This window comes from Rhamphochromis longiceps, linkage group LG6, assembly GCF_057381845.1.
Source record: "Rhamphochromis longiceps isolate RC_006_pf linkage group LG6, R_longiceps_female_GT1.1, whole genome shotgun sequence".
Taxonomy (NCBI): domain Eukaryota; kingdom Metazoa; phylum Chordata; class Actinopteri; order Cichliformes; family Cichlidae; genus Rhamphochromis; species Rhamphochromis longiceps.
Genome location: NC_140562.1, coordinates 13629225 through 13650953, shown reverse-complemented (window position 1 = coordinate 13650953; position 21729 = coordinate 13629225). Strand labels below are relative to the sequence as shown.

The following is a 21729-nucleotide window of genomic DNA, read 5'->3' as shown; positions in this document are numbered from 1 at the left end:
GGGGTCCTTAGGGACTAGTAAAGCGCTATATAAATACAGGCCATTTACCAGGCCATTTACTTAAGTGCCTTCCACTCCGTCTCCTATAAAATCACAGTAATATACAACTAAATATTATCAGTCACTTCCAGTGCCAAAACACCCATTTAAAAGCATATTTGCTTTAATATTTAGTTGTGTATAACTTTGTCATCGGTCGCGGCAGATGGCCACCCCTCCCTGAGCCTGGTTCTGCCGGAGGTTTCTACCTTTTGAAAGGTAGTTTTTCCTCCCCACTATCGCCAAGTGCTTGCTCATAGGGGATTGTTGGGTTTTTTCTTTAGTTCAGTTCAATTCAGTTCATTTGTATGTAAATACTGTTGGATTGAATTGAACTGAATTAAAGAAGATTTTTAGGAGACGGCGTAATCACTGAGTGAACCAGGGTATTATAACATCTTACCCATGAAAAACTACCATCAACCAATCAAATAAACAATTGGATTTAACAAAACATCTGAAGTGTGAACATTTTGTCTCATTTAAAACATGTGAAAATGTCCAATTATAACAACCTAACAGCAGAAATAAAAACGTTTACATCCTGGTTGAAAACATTGTTCTGTGAATGATATCCACTGTGTCTGTGCTGTTGATGCCTTTTGAAAAAAAAAGTCTAAAGTATTGTAGTTGAGTACAGCTCCAGGTTTTGTACAGAGCACTATCCATTTGCTGTAACTTTACTCTGCTATCTCATCAATAATGAATTTGATCATCATCTGTTCCCTGAATGCAATTGACACCCTCTTCTCAACGAGAAGCCTGGGCTCGGGTGGGCCTGAGTGTCCTGGAGGTACTTTCCCTGCCGGATACACGGGTGGCCAGGTCGTGTGCCTGGCGGGACTGTTGAAAAGTTATTAGCTACATTTGCAAAGCCCTTTATTAAAATATGCTCTCATGACATTCTTGTTTGTCGGACGGTGGTCAGAGCTATCAGTGGCTGATGAGTGGGACATGATATGTGACCTCTCGGGACACTGGGGAGGGAGCCCGAGTTAGTGTCTTGGGTTGAGAGATACTGACCTCAATAAACAGCTTGAGGATCTGCGGCTGTATGGTCTGGACACTCAGGTGAGGAGAGGAGCTGAGCTGGAGACATCTGACAGAGGCCCTGGTACAGAAGATCTTAAACTCCCAGTTTGAAGTGAAGACAGAGCTGAGTGTAAAAGCAAAGATCTCAATTTACTGTCTGAGCTACGTCCTTATCTTCACCTATGGTCATAAGCTTGATTTAAAGATTGAAAGAATGAGATCACGGATACAAGCAGCAGAAATAAACTTCCCCTGTCAATCTTTTCTGTTCTGCGAGAGCAGACATTTTTTTTTTTTTTTTTTTTTTAAGTAGAGCAAATATATAACTGTGCTTTAAAGAATATGATTGTTTCCTTGCATGACAAATGGAGATGAGTTCTCCGTCACAAATGGTGTGGTCACCTGCAGGTTGAAGGTCATTGCAACTCCAACCCACATCCACTGCTACTATACTTAAAAGAAGTTAGGACAACATTAAAGACTTTGTTCAGGTAATTGCATTTGGATCACCTAAATCATGCCTGGACTGACAAACAAATCGTCCTTATAGATGTTACAACATGCCAAGCTTCTGTTGTTGAATGCAGCAACCAGCAATGACACTGGACTGTCATTCCTACCGGAGAATTGTAGTCTGATTGCATTACCAGAAAGTAACCATTTCAAACATTGAGGACAGCTATCCGGTTGTTCAGTCTGACGTCACTAGCCGTGTCTGGACCTAAACTCCGCTGCAGGTCCATATATCAAACGATCACTATGGCATTACTGAGAGTTGAAAAACTGTCTAAAGTCTTTCATCTTTAATAAAATGATCAGCGTTCTGCTCTACCAGGTGTAACAATTGAGTTTAACATCCAGGCATCCATGAAAACGGAATTTATGACATTTAACGGGGTTAAAAGTTAGCAGGGAGTTAGCTCGCTAGCTTCTATCTAAATACAATATAGCATGTCCTGACTGCGGGGTTTTGGAAACAAATTAAAACGTACAGCTCTGTTATCACTTCCAGCATAAATGAAGACAGAAAACTAAACAGCAGTGAAACTTGTAGGGTTACTGAAGTTGGGCTAGCTGGTATATAATGATGTGCTACGTGACCGCTAGCGACACAGCTATGTTAGCATAATATAAACAAGCTAACTTTTTTTTCACTCAATAAAAGTTAACGTGAGTGTTCTCGGTGGTCAGGAACAAATGTAATCGCATGGCAGGATGCTGTAAAAGGACCAAACTTCAGCCAGGAGAACAACTGAGATAATCCATCCACAATACGAGGTTAGTCATTCATATACTGCTGCATGGGCTGGGCTGTAGTTACATCCTAAGGTTTTAAAAACTGATCTTAAATAAATGATTAGCGGTAATAAAAGCCGAGGGAGGTCAACAGTGATCACTGACTGTTTTAGGAGCTTTTTGAGATTAAATAGAAGAAAATACAAAACATTAAACATGTTAACAACACAAAAGCCATATTAAACGCAGACTACTTTAGGCCCGGAAGTAGGATTCGTCACGTCATCACTGAACTAGTACCTTGTACTTGGATAGTACTAGTACCTTGGAATATCACAGGCAAATGGCAACCATGAAGAGGCCGCTTGGCAAGCTGCAACCACCAAACACCTGCAGAGAGTAAGGCGACTTCTGAGGAGTCAGCCAAATGGGGTGGACAAGATCCAGGGCAAAATCTACACCCTGCTGTTCGTCAGATACCCTGCTGGGACAAGAAGTTGGCCAAAGGAAGCAATAAAGCCACTGACCTTATCATGCATAGAGGGTTTCAAAGCAATAAACAGCCAAGTTTATAAGGGTGCAGGCTGACTGAGATTAACTGAAACAACAACAAAGCAGTTCGGTCAATATTAAGATATTTTATTCCCATACCATTTATACTTCAGGATTAAGCCAAATACAAAAAAATAAAAATACAAAATAATTTGTTCCTCCTGTCCGTGTTGTGCACATAGCAGCAGGGCGTCTGTTCCTTTATCTTTCACAGAGATGATTCATTCAAATACATCTTTCATGTCAGTTTTAAGATTTCATATTAATATCATATTTTATCAACAGACATGAGGCTAAATATTGCGTTTCAAGTCAGTATAAATAACTCAGAAAGGCATTAGATTACTACGGAAGGAAGAAAAGGTACAAATGTGGGTCCCACACATAAGGCAGAACTGGTTCAACATCACCACCATCTCAGCTGCACCTGAGAATACTGCTGATGCTCTGGTGGCAATTCAGGGTCCCTTTTATCACACAGCTTAATGGAAAAATTCAATGACTCGGGTGTATTTGTAAGTGTGTGTCAGAAGTGAATGTGATGAACAAGTGAGGAAAAAAGGGGAAGGAAACACTCCAGATTTACCTCAACAAATCCAGAGGTAGATTGACCCACAGTGTAGGGGGAAGTGGAAACTTACATGACACTGTAACAGTCAGTTTACATTTCCTCAGTACAACTTCAACTTCTTCATTGGTTCATATGTTAGAAGTAAACCTGATCAACCACAACAGGATCAGTGCTAAGGTCACATGATGCTACATAAAACACCTTTAAACAGGCTTTAGTAGGTCAGCTGTTTCCTGGGTTAGCTTTCCACATATTTAATACGTTTGTACTCATACTCAAACTGATTCATTCAGTTTGAACAGAGAGCACACCGACACACACATTACAGTTTTTAGTCAGACATACAGCTCAGTAATCTCACTGCTCCATTCAAACACTCTTCACAGCCTCCATTTGTGATGTTCTTGTGCTTTTAGTTGTTCAGTAGTAATTTTGCCAGAGACTGGAGGACCTCCCTCTTCTCATACAGATACATCTGGGTCTCCCACAGCATGTCCACCAGGGCTGCGTCGCTCACCTCATCCAGCATCACCTCCTGAGATAGTTGGGGACTCAATCTGCACACAATGCAACGGACACAGTGATTAATAAACAAAATAATGATAACTAACTGTGCAGAGAGACATGCTAAAGATAGTAAAGAAAGACTAAATGCAAAAAAAGGGATAAATAAAAACAACAGGAAAAATCACCATTGCTGCTGAAGAGCTTTTGGAGCTACGTTCATGCTTCTTTTCCACTGTAGGCTTGCTTACAAGACAATGCTGAACCACATGGTACAACAGAAAAAGAGTGTGTGTGCTAAACTGATCGACTGCAGTGTAAACCTGTTATTTGGTACTTTATGAGTTTCTAACAGAAGTGAAACTACAGCATTTGGTCTCAGGTTCTCACGTGAGTACAGCGAAAAAGACGAGATGCAACATAACCTCATGACCTTGTGACACTTTACGGTCCTTTTTATCACACAATTTAACGGAAACACTGACATCAAAATTTATATGTATGAACTGATATCATATTTATAAACACAAACATCTACCTATTTAATGATGCACACGGTTCTCTGTAGGGACCAGTTCTATTTATATTCTACATGCTCCTCTTAGGCAGGCATATTATACATACTTCTATTGCTATTTAAATGATGTGCACCTTTATCTATCCATGAAGCTAAAAGACACAGCAGTTAGTTCCACAGTGCCTCTTTTACCTCCTCTTCCTCCTCCTCCCCCTCAACAGCAAAAAGCCGCCCCTCTCCCTGAGCCTGGAGATTTCTTCCTGTTAAAAGGGAGTTTTTTCTTCCCACTGTCAGCAGTGGTTGTTCATAGGGAGTCATAAGATTGTTGTGGTTTATTATCTATTACTGTAAAGTAATTTACCTTATAATATAAAGTGCCTTGATGTGGCTTGTGATTTGATGCTATATAAATAAAACTTAATTAAAACCAAACTGAATTGAAATGTCATAACTACATCCATGAAAGTAATTTATAATGTGACAAAACTGCAGTCATGTCATATATAGGTTGGTGATAAATGTCCTACTTCTAGATAACTGACATGCGGCAGATTTGATCACTGTGACAGTTCACATGAAATGTACGTGTGAATCAGTTTATACAACTGTCTGCATTTAATCAATAGTTATTATTAATCTCTGGCTCTCTTCCACAGCATGTCTTTGTTCGGTCTCATCCACTCAGCCCCTATGTGAGTTTGATTTTAGTGCAGGTTTCTTCCTGCTTGCTCATAGAGGGGTCATATGATTGCTGGACTTTCCTCTATTTTCTGTATTATTGTAGGGTCTTTACCTTACAATATAAAGTCAAATCACAACTGTTGTTGTGATTTGTCACCATTTGAATAAAACTGAATGAAATTGAAGTAAACACTCAGTCTTACAGGAACTCCTTTTAAACCCCTGCAGATGAAGCGTCTGGGAATAAGAAACAACTACAAGCATTCTAAGATAAATGGATGAGAGCAAGTTGGTACAAATACAGAGAGGCTGAGAAAAGAGGATGCATTAAAAAAGAAGCAAAACTAACACGTGTGTCGTTTCTGACCTGTGGTAAATGGTGTCGATCATTTCACACCACGCTCTGGCCCTGTCCACTGCACAGCCATCAGAGTCTGTACACTGTGCAGTAAGAGAGACGTATTTATAATGAGCAAGAAAAACATGCTTTAACAAATGTTTTTGTTATTAGAACACCAATACATGCACATATGTCAAATGGAATAAACACAAATAACAGATTAAATAAAAATAAGTAATCAGGGCACATTACAGCAATGGCCAGAGTTAACCACTCACAGACATAAACTGAAAAATGATGCACTCACACAGTCCACCAGCATTTTGCCCAGCTCTTTTGCTCCTACAAAGGACTTGGCCAGCTCCAGTGGGTTGGAGGGTCGGAACACATCCACAGAGCTCACCACCACCTGTGGAGGTTTACCTGGAGACACACAGGAGCACGCGTACAAAATGATAAAGGGGAGGGAGACTTCAAATAGAGACACTGAACTCCAGCTAGTTATTCACAATGTGATAGGTATGCATTCCTGTGTAGCTCTGATACAACTGATATATACACCCACTGGCCACTTAATTAAGTACACCTGTTCAACTGCATGTTAACACAAATATCTAAATCAGTCAAACACATGGCAGCGATTCAGTGCATTTAGACATGATCAAGATGAACTGCTGAAAATCAAACTGAGCATCAGAATGAGGAACAAACTTTATTTGAGCGACACAGATGTTGGTGCCAGACAGGCTGCTCTGAGCATTTCAGAAGCTGTTGATCTGCTGGGATTTTCCCACAAAACCGTCTCTAAGGTTTACAAGAGAATGGTCAACTTAGTATCAACTAAGGTAATTAAGAGCATTTCTAAACATAAAACATGTCAAACGCATGGGCTAAAGCAGCAGAAGACCACACCAGGTGTCCTTCTATCAGTTAAGAACAGCAAACTGAGGCTACAAGTCACCAAAAATTGACAACAGAAGATTAGAAAAACAGTACCTGGTCTGATAAGTTTCAAATTCTGCAGCAACATTTAGAGTGTTGGGTCAAAATGTGGCATAAAAAACACAAACGTCTGCACTGCTACTGGTCGTGCAATGGTTTCAAGGACACTTTCCCGGCACTCTTGGGCCCCTTAGTGCTAAATGACATCATTTAAACACCACAGTTACCCGACTATTGTTGCTGAGCGTGTCTATATTGTATGTCTATGTGGTCCTTTATCACCCCACTGTACCAATCTTTTGAAGGCTGTATCCAGCAAGATAATGTGCCATGTCTGGTTCCTTGAACATGACATCATTTATGTGCATCCAACCAATCTGCAGCAACTCTGTGATATCATGTCAATATGGACCCAAATCTCTGAGGAATCCTTTCATCACCTTGTTGAATTTGTGCCACACAGAATTAGGGCAGGTCTAAAAGCAAAACAGAGTCCAACCCAGTACTAGCGATATGTACCTAATAAAGTGGCCAGTGTGTGTGTATATATCAGTTTACTTTGCATTTAATGAATATTAAAGACACAGAAGAAGAGATATGACTCACATAATTTAACATTTTGACACACAATTACTTGGCTCACCTGTTCCAAGAGAGACCACTATACCCAGCTTCTTTAAGTCCTTCTCACGGCCCTAAGAGACACACGTGCAGAGAAGAAGTCACGAACAAATCCATGTGGCTTAACGTCCATTAAGTGCATAAAGGAAGGAAAGTGAATAGAGCTCCGGTTGCCTACCTCTGCTTTTAAGGCCTTATTGTACTGATGGACTTCTGTCATGGCATCTAGTGTCGGGTTATTGGCCAGCAGCCCTCCATCCAGAAAGCGCCCCATTGGTCGGAAGTAGGTGGGAGCAGCGCCGCTGGAGCGAGCAGCTCGCCATACAAGTTGTTCTGATATGAACACAAGGATATAAGTAAGAAAGTCATGCATAGTAAATGCAATTACACTGTTCTGAGTTCATAATTATCACTTCCTGTCTGTCTTTTTCATGACTTTCCAGGACTTGGTCCTGTACGCATACACACACCTTCATCTGTCACCTTCCTTATCTTTCTGGGTGGCTCTTCTGTGTATCCTACTATCAACACATCTTTATCCTCCCAGCCTGTAACAACAACACGGCTGGGACTCACACACAACACAGGACACGACTCCTTCATGAACAGCACACACAGTCTCAGTTTCAGTGTTGTGTTCAAACACAGGCTTAGTTTTCAGCTTTTCTTGCCTCAGTGAAGTGAAAGTAGATAACCCTCACATTAAAATATGAGCTCTGAAAATTCCTTTGGTGCCATCCAGTGGTATGTTCAGAGCACTTCATTATCCCATTTAATACATTTGACATTTGAGGGCTGGTGCTGTAGCTGACAAACACAGGTGATATCTGACGTGCCTTGTGGGATGGTGAGAGGCTTGAATGTGGCAGTGGTGGTGTATGGGGCCTCTCTGGAGACGGATGGAGGGTCATAGTTCCTGAATATATGAAGCTCGCCTGGATGTCTGTCTGCCAGAACACTGGTCACCATTACCCTGTAAAGAAAGAAAGAAGTGAAAGGATGTTTGCCTGTTCTCCTTAAACACCTGAAAATTTGAACAGCAGCATTTCAACCAAATTACAAAAATATTTTTAAAACCAATCTGGCTTCAGCTGTATTATTTTAGTGTTAAGAGAGCCATGCTACACATATCTAAGCAAGTCAGTACCTTTTCTTAATTCTCAGGAACTGAACCTCGGAAAAAAATTAGGTGACTCAATTTAACACATCAGGGTAAAACCAGCTCAAAGTTTTAAAAACTGACCAATCACAGCAAAAGAGTGGGATATTTAAAGCTTTTATATGACACTGTTCGCACCAGCAGAAACTGGGGCGACTAAATTCTTAGTCGAGTAAATAAGGAAAAATCTTTGGCTAATTGATTAGTATAAAACCTAAGAAACACTGAGGTCTGAACAATGACAGACTTAAAGGAAGATTAAGGCTGCATTAACAAATTTCTGGTGCTTAACTATAGCAATGGAAAAGCTGCAGCGCCATCTTGTGGCAGATGGCTGCATAACATTTAGAACGCAACAATTTGTCATTCTCTCTGTAAGCGTGACAGGTCGAAAAGTTATGAATGAATTATAATAAAACTTTGTAGGAGTGTAGAGTGGGTTCATGTTAATCACATTTGACCTCTGACCTCACCTTCAATGTAAAACTCAAGGTTAAAGTGATAATAATTCTATTTAGAGCTATTTATAACTGTTTATTACCGCCATTGTCAGTATTGACAACATATAGTTATATAGGGAATGGTATATGGGGATTGTAAATATCATGTTACTGTCTCTGACTACTTCTTCGAGGTCAGATAAATTCAAACTTTCATAAAATGTCAATTTTCTTAAAATGGTGTTTAAAATTCTGCTGCCTTTGTTTATATTGGCATTACTTAGGAAATGATTCTGTTATATGGGGATTCTAAATATCACACTATAGTTACCATTTAAATATCATGTCACATTTGACCTCTGACCTCACTTTTACGTATCACATCTGCCTTTGTTTCACACGATGATGAATGAGCTGCTAGTTGGTTAGAAATAAACTGCATTATAATATTATATAATAAGCTCAAGTTATTTCAGTTATTTACAAATCAATACCTATTATCTATTGCCTGCTTGTACACAATGTTTTAATAGAAGATACATTACTCTTTGCTTAAAAGTAAATGCTGCCCAGATGACGAGCAGCTTGGGCAGAGGTCTGCAATTCTTTTGAATTTTAGCTTTTTTTTGGCATTTTTCTGCCTATTATCACATTCAGATATCTACCTGGGGAACTTTATGTCAGTCATCTTGGTGTTTTCTCCAAACTCTGTTTTTAGGAAGTCCTCTAGCGGTGCTGATTCATAGGGTCTTGATCCTTTGAACACCTGCTCCTTCATCCTAAAGTACAGGCAGCGCAGGTACTCCATGGATTTACCTACACATAGAAGAAGTGTCATTGTTGTTCTGATGCTATGTGATGAAAACCCAGCACTGGAAAAGAGAACACAAACACACCGTGGATTATAGCCAGAGCCAGGATGCCTCCCGTGCTCGTGCCAGCTACCCAGTCGAAGAGCTCTCTGGTGGGTCTGCCCGCCTCCTTCTCCAGAGCGATCAGCATCTGGATCAGCACCAGGCCTTTAATACCGCCACCATCAAGACACAGCAGACTGTCCATCCTGTCGGATGGCCAAGACCAATATGATGAATTTTATCCAGCCAATCACTTGCATATCCAACTTTTTAGATCCTCTGGAACAGAGCAGAATCCTCGAAACAGAGTTTACTGAAAAGAGTCATGTGACCAGCAAAACCAAACATCACAACACAGAGAACAGCAAAATAAAACAAAGCAAAGTAAACCTGGAGAGAAAGGCCTTAAACGCATGCAGGTCAAAGCCCACAAATGGTAAAGAAATCAAGGAGGGCAGAGGCTTTCAATGCATACTGAACAATGGCATTACTACACTGTGAAACCTATTATTGTGCAGCACAGAACAGCAGAAGTGCTTTGACCCTGGATTCTTTCTAAAAGTGAGCTGTGGGTGTATCAGTTATACACTTTACAATAATATGAATTATTAATATTACATTTGTATTAAAGTGGTTTTAGAAACACTTTCATGGTGAGTTTATGGCCACAGTCACATTGTCAGTGTGCATGTGTATCTCAATCTGAACACAATATGATTATTTTATAAATGATGGTCCCACTTAGAGTTAAATAGACAGTATAGATAAAGCAGAGTATGATTTAGGATGAAGTATGAGGAATATCACATCCACCTGTTACCGTCACATCCACTTTGAAAAAAAGACACATAGTTACTGTGGTGTAGGTAAATATGTGTCATTGTTACAGCACAGTAACTATACAGAACTATGATAACTGTAGGTAAAGTCACAACGGCCATGTCTGTCTTATATATTCAGTGTTTGCCTAAAACCTTCTGTGTGTGCTTTGATTATGGGTAAGTAGTAGCAATAAAGGCGCGTGATATGTTATACTCACTTTCTCGTTTCCATTTGGGGGCCGTCTATTTCAGATATGCCTCTGCTCATTGCACCCACTGCAGCCCCCACATACAAGATGTCCTCAAATCCTAAAAGCCAATCACAACAGCTGTTGGTACAGGAGCAAAACATGACATCACATTTGTGCATAAACTAAACTAAACTAGGAAAAAACGGGGTCGGTTCGATCCCCGGGCTCTCTGTCCTGGTCGTTGTGTCCTTGGGCAAGACACTTTACCCTACCGCCTACTGGTGTTGGCCAGAGGGGCCGATGGCACGATATGGCAGCCTCGCTTCTGTCAGTCTGCCCCAGGGCAGCTGTGGCTACAACCGTAGCTTGCCTCCACCAGTGTGTGAATGTGAGAGTGACTGAATAGTGGCATTGTAAAGTGCTTTGGGTGCCTTGAAAAGCGCTATATAAATCCAATCCATTATTATTATTATTTTAACTTAAATATGAAGGAACACTTGAATCCAGCTCTTACATTACGTTTACAGCGATTTAAGATTATCCTAAATTTGATCATTAAATATATAATACAGAAAGAATGATCTATAGCTAAGAAAAGTAAGGGTAAAAAATTGACTGACAACACAAACTCGAATATTTGAAGTGACAGAAAAATGGAAATGGAGAAGCATGAGGGAGGAGCAGGGGTGAGGGGGTGGTGGTGTTACCTATGCCTTGAGGCTTGACCTTCTTGGAGATGGGAGGAGGAGGAGGACTGCCGGGGGAGGGAGGGAGGCAACGCTGTACTCCTACACTACACAGCAAGTCCAGCAGTATCTTTCTATTAGGACCTTTCATGTTAACACACAAACACACACACAGAGCAGCAGCCAACAAGTTAGACGTGCACACACGCCACAAAGATGAGAGACGGAGAGAGATGAAAGGAAGAGAGAAAGCAAGAACATAAGCAAGCTATTAGCAATTATCATGCATTTTCAAAATCAGTAAGTCAATACAAACTTAGTTTACTCCCATTTCTTCTTTGTGAATGGTTTCCTGCACTGTCTATGTATTTGAAAGCAAACATCCATTAGCTGGCTCAATTTAGCCGTAACATGCTCTGAGCTTTTCTAAGAAATCAAAGTGAAATTTTAAATCTTTGTCTTTGTCTCCAGCTTTCTGCCAAAAAAGAAAGTGATCAGAAAAATAACAGTAAACAGCTGCATATATCAACAGAAAGAAATTAGAAACTGTTTTTATTTCCTGTGGGATGACTAAGGCTACGTTCACACTGCAGGCAAAACCGCATCAAATCTGACTTTTTTGACCTTGTGCGACCCATATCCGATCATGGTATGACAGTGTGAACGGCACAAGTCCGATATTTTCAAATCCGATCTGGGTCACTTTCGTATGTGGTACTGAATCCGATACATATCCGATGTTTTAGAAAGCGACTGCTGTTTGAATGGTCATGTCGCATTAAATCCGTCTTTTACGTCACTGACACAAGACAGACAACAATTATCAGCGCCGGAGAAGACATCGCGAACACTTCCCGGCCATCCAGTGTAGATGTCAGTGAAACTGTTGGGAAGACAACGTTGGAGAAACGTGAACATTTTATTTGTACTGTATAATCTGCAGATTATCTGCAACTAGCCTTTGAAGCACCGCTCCTCTCTAAAACAGCAATAAGGATAATTATTAGGCCATATGTAAATAAAAAAATAACTTTATAACTTAAAGCAAAATTGGAAAACGTAAAGTCCGAAACAAGTCTTTATATTAAAGGCCATCAGTCAAACAATACTGTTTGGTCTAAACAGAGCGCGTTGTGTGTGACGTCTTCTTTTGCGCATGCGGGCCGCAAAAGAAACTAGAGCGCGTTTGCTGTCGCATTTTATTTGTAGTGTGAACAAGCAGACAAAAAAATCGGATTTGATCAAAAAATCGGAATTGAGCATTAAGACCTGCAGTGTGAACGTAGCCTTAGAGTTAGTGAGTTTATTTGTATGCTCTTTTCCATTTTCTGCTTCTGTGGACCAAAATCTAACCTAATCTAATCGGATATTTCACTAAAAGGCAGTAAGGCCAAGATGCTGCAATACTGCATACTGCAAAAAAAAAAAAAAAAAAAAAGCATGATCACAAAGTTTAACTGACTATAAGCAATAACTAATATTTTTTCATTGCTTCATAGTGATAAAGCAATATATCTGTAACAGGAAGTGTTATCATATCATATAATATTAATACATAATGGGATAAAGTGGCAGATTATAAAACCCTTAATTACAGCTCCAACACAACATGCAGACTAATATCATCCACAGTGGACACATGCTTTCAAATCAGACTACATGAGATCAAACAGGGTTGTTAGGTCAGGCACATTAACTCCTAATTTCACTGTTAACACCACCAGTCCAAGCTCAGACTTCTATGTTCTTTATATGTTTAAATGTTTCGCTTTAACCCCCCATCTCACTCTCTCTCTCTCATTACCTTTGCTGGTGCGTGCAGCGATGAGTCCAGGTGTCTCGCCCAAATCATTGTGAATCTCCACATCTGCACCAAACACTATTAGAGCTTTGATCAACTCTATGTGGTCCATCTGAGCAGTCACAACAAATGAGAAGAGGTTTTTTTTAAGGATATGGAACAAAGGATAAAACAAAAAAATACAACCTCAATTCCAAACAAATTGGGATGCTGGGTAAGAAGTAAATAAAAACAGAATTTCTGAGTTTCTCAGAGGTGAAGATGGCCAGAAGTTCCCTAATATGGAAAAAATGTGTTTATAGAGGAAATCACTGATTGGGCTCAAGAAGACTTCCAGAAGTTTTTGTTGAAACTATTACATCTGGAAAGGTTCCACGAATGCTGGAAGGTGCTAGCAGGTTTTAGAGCAACATACGCTTCCCTTCAACAAGGCAATACTAAACCACATACTGCAATTATTACAACAGCATGACTTTGTAGGAGAAGAGTCCGCTGAGCTGGCCTGCCTGCAGTCTGCAGGACTGTTGAGCAGCTAGAATCCTAAATCAGACAACAGTTAGACGTCCAGCAACTGGTCTCCTGAGTTTTACGTACTGCTGTCAAAACAAGAGGGGCTGCTACTCAGTGATGTCGCAACAGTTTTTAAGATGTGTTGCTGCCATTAAATTCAAAATAAGCAAATGTTTTTCTTAAGCTGGCACATTTTCACAGTTTAAACATTTAAAACAAAAATTGTCTCACTGTTCTATTTTGAGTAAAATATGATTATCAGATTTGCGAATCATTACATTTTGTAGTTAGTTACATTTCACACAGCATTGAAGGTTTTTTGCAGTTGTATTTGAACAATCAGTACTTGTTGCAATAGCTTAGCTGGGTTTGTACCCCCATTGTGAAAAACCTCAGTTATGCAGCTCACATTAAAATAATACATATTTTTTAAAATGGAAACACTGTGGCAATTCAGACAGCATTTCTCTAACCATACATTTATGCAGTGCTTTATGCTATACGCACTATTAACCTCACATGGCCAATTTACAATCACCAACTAAGCTACAATGCACATCTTTGGTCTGTGGGAGGAAAGCACAGGGAGAATATGTAAGCTCCAGATACAAAGCACCAGCCTGCCAGGACATTTGAACCAGGAATCGTCTTGCTGTGAGGCGGCAGTGCTAACCATGTGCCCACAAACAAACATTTGATGTTGAATAAGAACTCATCAAAACAGACTGGAAAGAGATTTTGCAGTGTGAACACGCTGGCTGTAACACAGAGCATGACCTCAGTTTTCTTTATGAGTATTGCAATCTGATTTCAAAGGTGCTGCGTTCTACAACTCCCGTAATCTCACAATGTCTTGCAAAGTAACCTTTCTCTTTTCTCCTCATGAACATTTTGCAGATCGTATACACACCTTCATGGCTAAGTGCAGAGCTGTGTTTCCATCCTGGCCCCTCAGGTTGGCATTCGCTCCGTGGGTGAGCAACACCATAGCCGCCTCAAAGCGACCCTTCTTGGTCAAAATGTGCAGAGCGCTCTCTCCGGTCTTACTGAGGTAGTTCACTTCACAGCCACACTCTAACAGCATGCGACACATCTATCACCCAGACATGAAGACAGAAAGAAACATGAAGTCAAGTCTCCAACTCCGTGTTAATCCCTCGCAGATGTGCTGATTTGAGAGACCAGAGGACGCACAGCCATCACTGGCAGGCGGCTAGATTTACTCAGGATTAAACTCAGTGTGAATTTCTCAGGATGTTTGCAAGAGTAATGCCAAAACTAAACAAACCATTATGAATTTTTACACAGCACACGACGTAGTGTTTCTAACCTCAGCAGTTTTAGCCCAGTGGAGAGGCGTCCCTCCATACAAAGAGTCCTCTGCCTGGAGCTGGTTTGGATCTGCTTTGAGGATCTCCTCCACACAACTAACAGATGAACACGAAATTAAAACAAGAATATTAAATATGTACTACATTCTTTATTATAGTGTAGAGAAGTCACACATTACAGACAGACAGACAGACAACTTCTAGAGAACCGGTAAAAAAGGAGAACCAGAGAAGCTGTTCCCATTTTCAGTGTTCTTTAGTATCGTGCAGTAAAACACAGACGCACAATCGGCCAATTCTGCTCATCTATAGACACAAAAATAACTCATTGTTCCTCCCACTCACCCCTTCTCGCTGTATTTCATGGCGCTGTGGATGGGGTAACCTGTACCGCCAATGATGTCACACTTGGCCCCACCTCCTAACAGGGCCTTGACAGCCTCCACTCGGCCTGTACGGCAGGCCACATGGAGCGGCGTCTCTCCGTTCTTGTTGAGTTCGTCCACACCAGAGCATAACCGCGAGCAAAGGACCTGGATGATGAGAGAAAGGTGAGAACGAAAACAGCAGGAAAAGTGGAGAGAGGGAGAAATCATTTTAATGTGCACTTTAGAGGGTCTGAGGTCTGACTCTACCATCTTGCTTTAGCTGAGGCTCACCTGGATGATTACCGTAGAATCCTGCTTGGCAGCGTAGTGGATCGGTGTCTCTCCGTTTTGGTCTTTGATGTCAGTGCGAGCTTGGCTTTCTTCCAAAAGCTCCTTCACACATGTGGCGTCAGCTCGCCCACATGCCAGATGCAGCGGCGTCTGGCCTGATGCGTCCCGAGCATTGATCTGACTGGAGATGCAAAGATTTTGAGCTGATGTTGTGGGAGCTCTGCACCATGAAGCACCGCAGAGGCTTTCTGTGTGCTTTAGTCAACAAACTTTCCTAAGCTTCTTTTTATTTCCTAAATTCTTCAGCTATATGTTTTCAAGTCATATCAGTAAAGCATGAGAGCTGGGGAGAGGGGGGGTTGTTGTTTTGTTTTTTAAGCAGACTTGTGTTATTATTGCTTTGGTCAAGGAAGGACTGCCTTTTCCTGTTTTTCCTCAGCAACTCATTTCACTTCGGATTTCCTTATTATGTTATTCTCGTATCCAGACCGTGTCCGTCCATTCTCTCTGCCGCTTATCCTTTTCAGGGTCGCGGGGGCGCTGGAGCCTATCCCAGCTGTCTTAGGGCAAGAGGCAGGGTACGCCCTGGACAGGTCGCCAGTCTGTCACAGGGCTAACACAGGCACACTGACAACCATTCGCACTCACATTCACACCTACTCTCCAGATCGTGTCTTTTAAGTTAAACTTCCCAGCAACGCTACTTGTAGAGGATGGTTTTCAGGCTGAATCAGAGACTTTTTTTGTGAAACTGTTAGAACTAAATATCCACTAATAGACTAACTGAATCAAGTAGCTTTCAATTTTACCTCAAAATTACTCAAAAGTCACATTTTTTATTAATAAGACAGAAACTTTTGCCAATAAGGGAGCAATTTAAAAAATGCACAAGAAAATGAGTGAAAAAATAAATGACTTGTATCTAATGAGCTATAAGCTTCGATAATACCATAAGTGCTTTGAGGCAACATTTCTATAAACCAATTAAATAATCAATACCATCTGTTGCACTGGATTCATTTAGCTGGCACAGACTTCCTGACTAATGAGTTACATCTCTCTTCATTCGGCATTATTCATCCACCCATCAATCAATACCATAAACACGAAGATGCAACTGTGAGACGTACTGCTGTCTGATATTTCACTCACTAAAAGGCCAATAAATACAAAATAATCACAGAAACCCAAAAAAGAATATCAATTTGGCTTATCTTACCTCTGCACATAGTTATGTTTGAGACACTCTCTCAGGCCTGTTTCAACAGCAATGTGGGCAGAGCTCCAGTCTGGGTGAGCACGGATGCAGTCCACGATTGGCTGTGTCGACTCACACTTCAGAAGAAGCGTTTCATAGAAAGGTCGAAGTTTGAGGGCGTACTGTGGGAACCAGTTCATGGCATCTTCCTCTGACACCACCTGAAACAGCCTGCAGGCAATGCAATGATTACAAGAAGAGGAAATGTGGATAGATTACCAAAAGTTCTGCTAATGTGGTACCAATGAACTAGTAGATAAAGAATAAATAATAATATTTCTCCTCTGCTAAGAAAAACAATTCAAAAAAGCTTCAAGCATTAGTGTTTAAGACGTTTATTCCTTTTATTTCTTTGCTGCTTTAGCTTCCAAAAGTTCCTTTTAATGTTTTTTTACATACTATACATAAATAATATTTTACTTTTGCTTTCAACATATCCACAATCAATCCTTTGCTTGTGTCTCAAACCATCTCAAACCTCACCTCTAGTTTCTCTCCAAACCACTCAACCTTAGCTGTCTCTCTGATACACTCATCTCTAATCCTGTCCCTCCTGGTTACTCCCAACAAGGATCTGGTTTGCGCTAGTAAACTAATAATATTTGACATGTCTGGTATCAGCTGAGGCCAATGCTAAGACCTTCTTTCTATCTTTCTTCAAACCTGCCTTTCAGATCTGTAGCCAAGCAGCAACATCCCGAGCTGAAAAGTTATGCCAGCGCAGATCTGCCAAACTCTGCAGCTCCCGGAGTGGCAATATGAGGCCAACTCCAAAAGCAGGTCAACTCCCTTATAAGCTCATGGACAACTTTAACAGCAGAAAGAAATAAACATGTTTACAGCTGGGTACATCAAATGCTTTGGTTTCTATGACTAATCCTTTTCACAACAACTGTTCAAGTTAAAGTGAAGACTTGTTAAGGGTTAAAGTTAGGGGTAAGGCTACCCTGATTGTCAATTGTGACAACACAGGAGATCTCCTGACCTCTGCTCATAGGAATAACAAACCTGGACCTCTCAGCTTGTTTGTGTTCTTTGATACTTTAGGGGCATTTGTAATGGAATTACCTGACAGGACCTATATGCTTTTTGTAGTGGTAACAGATTGTCCAGATAATCCCGACTGATACTCTCTGCTTTCATTTTTATGACTGAAGTTGTAACATTTTACTTGAAATGTTACTTAGCACTAAATAGCAAATATACATGTACTTTACAGATGCAACTTCCCAAGCAAGATTGCTAGTACTAGTTTATAATTTAGTACTCCCTCCTTGTGTCTACATAAGGTCAACTCTGGTGCACAAAAACCAACAACATGCCTCCCAAAATGCTAACAGTGAAGGCTGAAAACAGGGTTTTGCAAAAAAAATGGATGATGTCATAGTTACTAGCATATCACATGATTGCTACAAAGCTTTATAGCTGATAAAATAAAAGGCATAGCCTTAGCTGCCTGTTTGAGTAATGGTGATGTAGGCTAAACCAGTAAACCAGTAAGATGACACAGGATGAAATGAGCAACTATGCTAATAAAAGCAACTAAAGGTGCAAAAGAAATGTTTTTGCAGCTGACACTGAACTTTCACACCCATGTCAGAGTCACACAGAACAGTGTATCTACGTGATCAACACAGACCTCAAAGCCACATTCGGTGTCTCTGGGCAGAGAAGGAGACAGTCCCATGACTGACTGTACTTGTACAGAACTATGCGACCCTCTTCTTTTAATTTCACTTTCCCTCCTCCTCCATAGTCAGACAGCGGCACTTCTCGGACCCGGTAAGGGTTGGTGAAGAGGGTTGACACAGAGGAGACTGTGTCCAGCAGCCGCCCTAGGAACTGCATCGTTACCTGGGAAGACAAAGGGGAGGCTGAAACAAACTACAGCAGCCTGTAGTATTGCTGTCAACATTAATGAATGATTTATTCCACCCCAGGAGCGCATGTTACCACTGAACAGGAGCGACATGTGCAATATCTAAGAGATACATACATATAATACTTATTGTTTCTATTTTGTGGAAATACAAGTGAAGTAGCTTGCGGGTATAAATAAGCGCTATATTACAGTTATTATTAGGAACTGAGTGAAGGTTAGCCCACTCACCACTTCCTCTGACACTCCAACACCTGCTTTGTTGATATGAACACTGAGTATAAAAGAGGCTAGTTCTCGTTTGAATTATAAATAAGTGGATCCATTTATGCTGCTCATTCACGAGTTTCAGCTTATCTACAATCAGCCAGACAAACTACCAAGGCTAAAAAGCCGCAGACGGCGAACACTGAGCGAAACACCCTAATCGTTCATGGTTTTTTTTAATCGCAAACTCATTTAGAGCACACAGAGTACAGTTAGTGGGCTACTTGTGAAGTGCGGCTAATCGCATTAAGCAGTAAAGACGCAGCCTGCTGCTGTCTGCTTACCTGCTAGCTGCTCTCTGTGCCGACTACCTGACTTCTGACACATACATCAACAACCGCCGCCCTGCAACCAACCCTGCAAAAGAATTTGATCGACGTGTGTTTAACCAATCACAGCTTAAGAACGTGAAGCAGCTTGGCAGAAAAGGCGGGGCAAAAATAAAGTCACACCAACAACGACACGACTTTTGACCGACCAATCAACGACATGTGAGGATTTCAACAGTATTATATAATTGACTTCAGGCACGTGAAGTAATTGTTTGCTTTAGAAATAAAAAAGCTAATTGTTTAAATTTAAATTGTGTTTCCACACAACTCTGGTCTGTCGAATTAATTCGATTAAAATACATTTCTTCCTATTTTTTTCCCCTTTTTCAATTTTTACCAGTCTTTATCCCTAAGTCCTTCTTTACAACCCTTGATTCTAGAATTTCCTCCTACGTTTGGAGGGTAAAAGACCTCAAGTAGCTAATATGCATTTACAGAAACCTAAGACTGAAGGGAGCCTGGCACTCCCTAGCTTCCGCGTTTGCTATTGGGCTGCCAATATTTGCTCCATGGCCTACTGGTTAAAATCTGGGAAGGTTGTGGGCCACACCACTTGGCTAGCAATGGAGTTTGACTCAACTCAGGGTATGTCTCTTGCCTCCTTTCTGGGTTCTTCTCTACCTTTGTCAATTGACAACTTCACATTCAGCACTTCCTCCGGGTGTGGGCTCAGTTCAGGATGCAGTTCAATCTCAAGAATTTCTCACTTCAAAATCCTATCTTATTAAATCACCTATCCGGTTGTTCAGTGATGACGCGACGAATCCTACTTCCGGGTCTAAAGTAGTCTGCGTTTAATATGGCTTTTGTGTTGTTAACATGTTTAATGTTATGTATTTTCTTCTATTTGATCTCAAAAAGCTCCTAAAACAGTCAGTGATCACTGTTGACCTCCCTCGGCTTTTATTACCGCTAATCATTTATTTAAGCTCAGTTTTTAAAACCTTAGGATGTAACTACAGCCCAGCCCATGCAGCAGTATATGAATGACTAACCTCGTATTGTGGATGGATTATCTCAGTTGTTCTCCTGGCTGAAGTTTGGTCCTTTTACAGCATCCTGCCATGCGATTACATTTGTTCCTGACCACCGAGAACACTCACGGTAACTTTTATCGAGTGGAAAAAAAAGTTAGCTTGTTTATATTATGCTAACGTAGCTGTGTCGCTAGCGGTCACGCAGCACATCATTATATACCAGCTAGCCCAACTTCAGTAACCCTACAAACGTTACTGCTGTTTAGTTTTCTGTCTTCATTTATGCTGGAAGTGATAACAGAGCTGTACGTTTTAATTTGTTTCCAAAACCCCGCAGTCAGGACATGCTATATTGTATTTAGATAGAAGTTAGCAGGGAGTTAGCTCGCTAGCTTCTAACTCCGTTAAATGTCATAAATTCCGTTTTCATGGATGCCTGGATGTTAAACTCAATTGTTACACCTGGTAGAGCAGAACGCTGATCATTTTATTAAAGATGAAAGACTTTAGACAGTTTTTCAACTCTCAGTAATGCCATAGTGATCGTTTGATACATGGACCTGCAGCGGAGTTTAGGTCCAGACACGGCTAGTGACGTCAGACTGAACAACCGGATTATTCCCTTAAGCTTTGGACAACTTGTTTTGGGTCTGGTTTAGAGCAGGTATTATTTACTTTAAAGATATCTTTATACACAACTAGACTAGCATTATTTGATCAGCTGTCAGCAAAATACACTCTTCCCAAAACTCAATTTTTTAGATATTTACAACTCAACATTTTTTGCAATCCAACCTCTCCAGTTTTCCAGAAGCTCCAGCTACTAAGTTACTGGACAAGCTCCTTAGTTTGCAACTATCAGGCAAAGGTATAATCTCCCGCATCTATAGCAAACTGTGCAGGATAACTTCAGCTCCCTTTGAAGGCCTTAAATCCACATGGGGGAAGGAGTTGGGTATATCTATGTCAGATGACGTTTGGGATTCAGTCCTCACTCTGGTAAATTCTATGTCACTCTGCACCCGCCACTCCCAATTCAACTCACACAACTCACAATTCAAAGTAGTTCATAGGGCCCACTTGTCTAAATACAAATCAGCTAAGATTTATCCTGGCTCTATCCCTCGCTGTAACAGCTGCGGGTCTGATGATGCCAATCTAACCCACATGCTTTGCTTTGGACCTGCCCTGACTTGGTAAATTTTTGGGAGGCGGTTTTCTACACTCTGAACAAGGCTACTGACCTGAAACTGGCTCTCAACCCCCTACTTGCTCTCTTTGGTACAGTGGGTGAGGATGATAAGTATATCACTGGGGCAAAACGTTGGGTGCTGTCCTTTGACTAACAGAATTGCTCATCCCACAGAGGTCTGATGACCTACCACTCTATAGGTTTTACTGTGTTAATGTAAATGTGAAGCTCAGCTAATTTCTGTGTGGTTTGCAAAGATAGGTTTTCTTGGAATCAATCGCTCCTCCGTTTTTCCGTTTTGTTCCAACGTGAGAAGTTCTGTTTTGTATTCAGTGTA

The 21729-nt window shown here is 40.9% G+C and overlaps 1 protein-coding gene across 4 annotated transcripts; it reads right to left on the bottom strand.

Annotated features, from left to right (window-relative positions):
- Positions 1-2925: 2925 nt before the first annotated feature.
- pla2g6 (phospholipase A2, group VI (cytosolic, calcium-independent)) lies at positions 2926-19248 on the bottom strand. Of its 4 annotated transcripts, XM_085409289.1 has the most exons (19): positions 19176-19248; positions 18385-18599; positions 16707-16916; positions 15488-15668; positions 15174-15361; positions 14828-14924; positions 14408-14590; positions 12991-13099; positions 11208-11330; positions 10528-10618; positions 9531-9694; positions 9300-9450; positions 7872-8008; positions 7506-7583; positions 7214-7368; positions 7058-7109; positions 5780-5895; positions 5500-5573; positions 2926-3987 (listed from the first exon to the last, which is right to left on the bottom strand). In XM_085409289.1, exons 2-19 carry the CDS (start codon positions 18591-18593, stop codon positions 3843-3845), a joined length of 2463 nt encoding a protein of 820 aa, XP_085265415.1. In that variant the 5' UTR covers positions 18594-18599; positions 19176-19248; the 3' UTR covers positions 2926-3842. The 4 variants fall into 4 exon arrangements, with proteins under 4 accessions (XP_085265415.1, XP_085265412.1, XP_085265413.1 ...); XM_085409286.1 differs by lacking the exon at positions 7506-7583; XM_085409287.1 differs by lacking the exons at positions 7506-7583; positions 19176-19248 and adding an exon at positions 18856-19157.
- Positions 19249-21729: the final 2481 nt, after the last annotated feature.

What these genes read in the sequence shown, in the direction of transcription:
- pla2g6 (XM_085409289.1), bottom strand. Translation starts at nt 18,593, where the DNA reads ATGCAGTTCCTAGGGCGGCTGCTGGACACAGTCTCCTCTGTGTCAACC. An exon ending in ACTGGGCTAAAACTGCTGAG is followed by an intron (nt 14,591 to 14,827) that starts GTTAGAAACACT and finishes TCTGGGTGATAG; the next exon opens with ATGTGTCGCATGCTGTTAGA. An exon ending in GGTCAAGCCTCAAGGCATAG is followed by an intron (nt 10,619 to 11,207) that starts GTAACACCACCA and finishes ATTGGCTTTTAG; the next exon opens with GATTTGAGGACATCTTGTAT.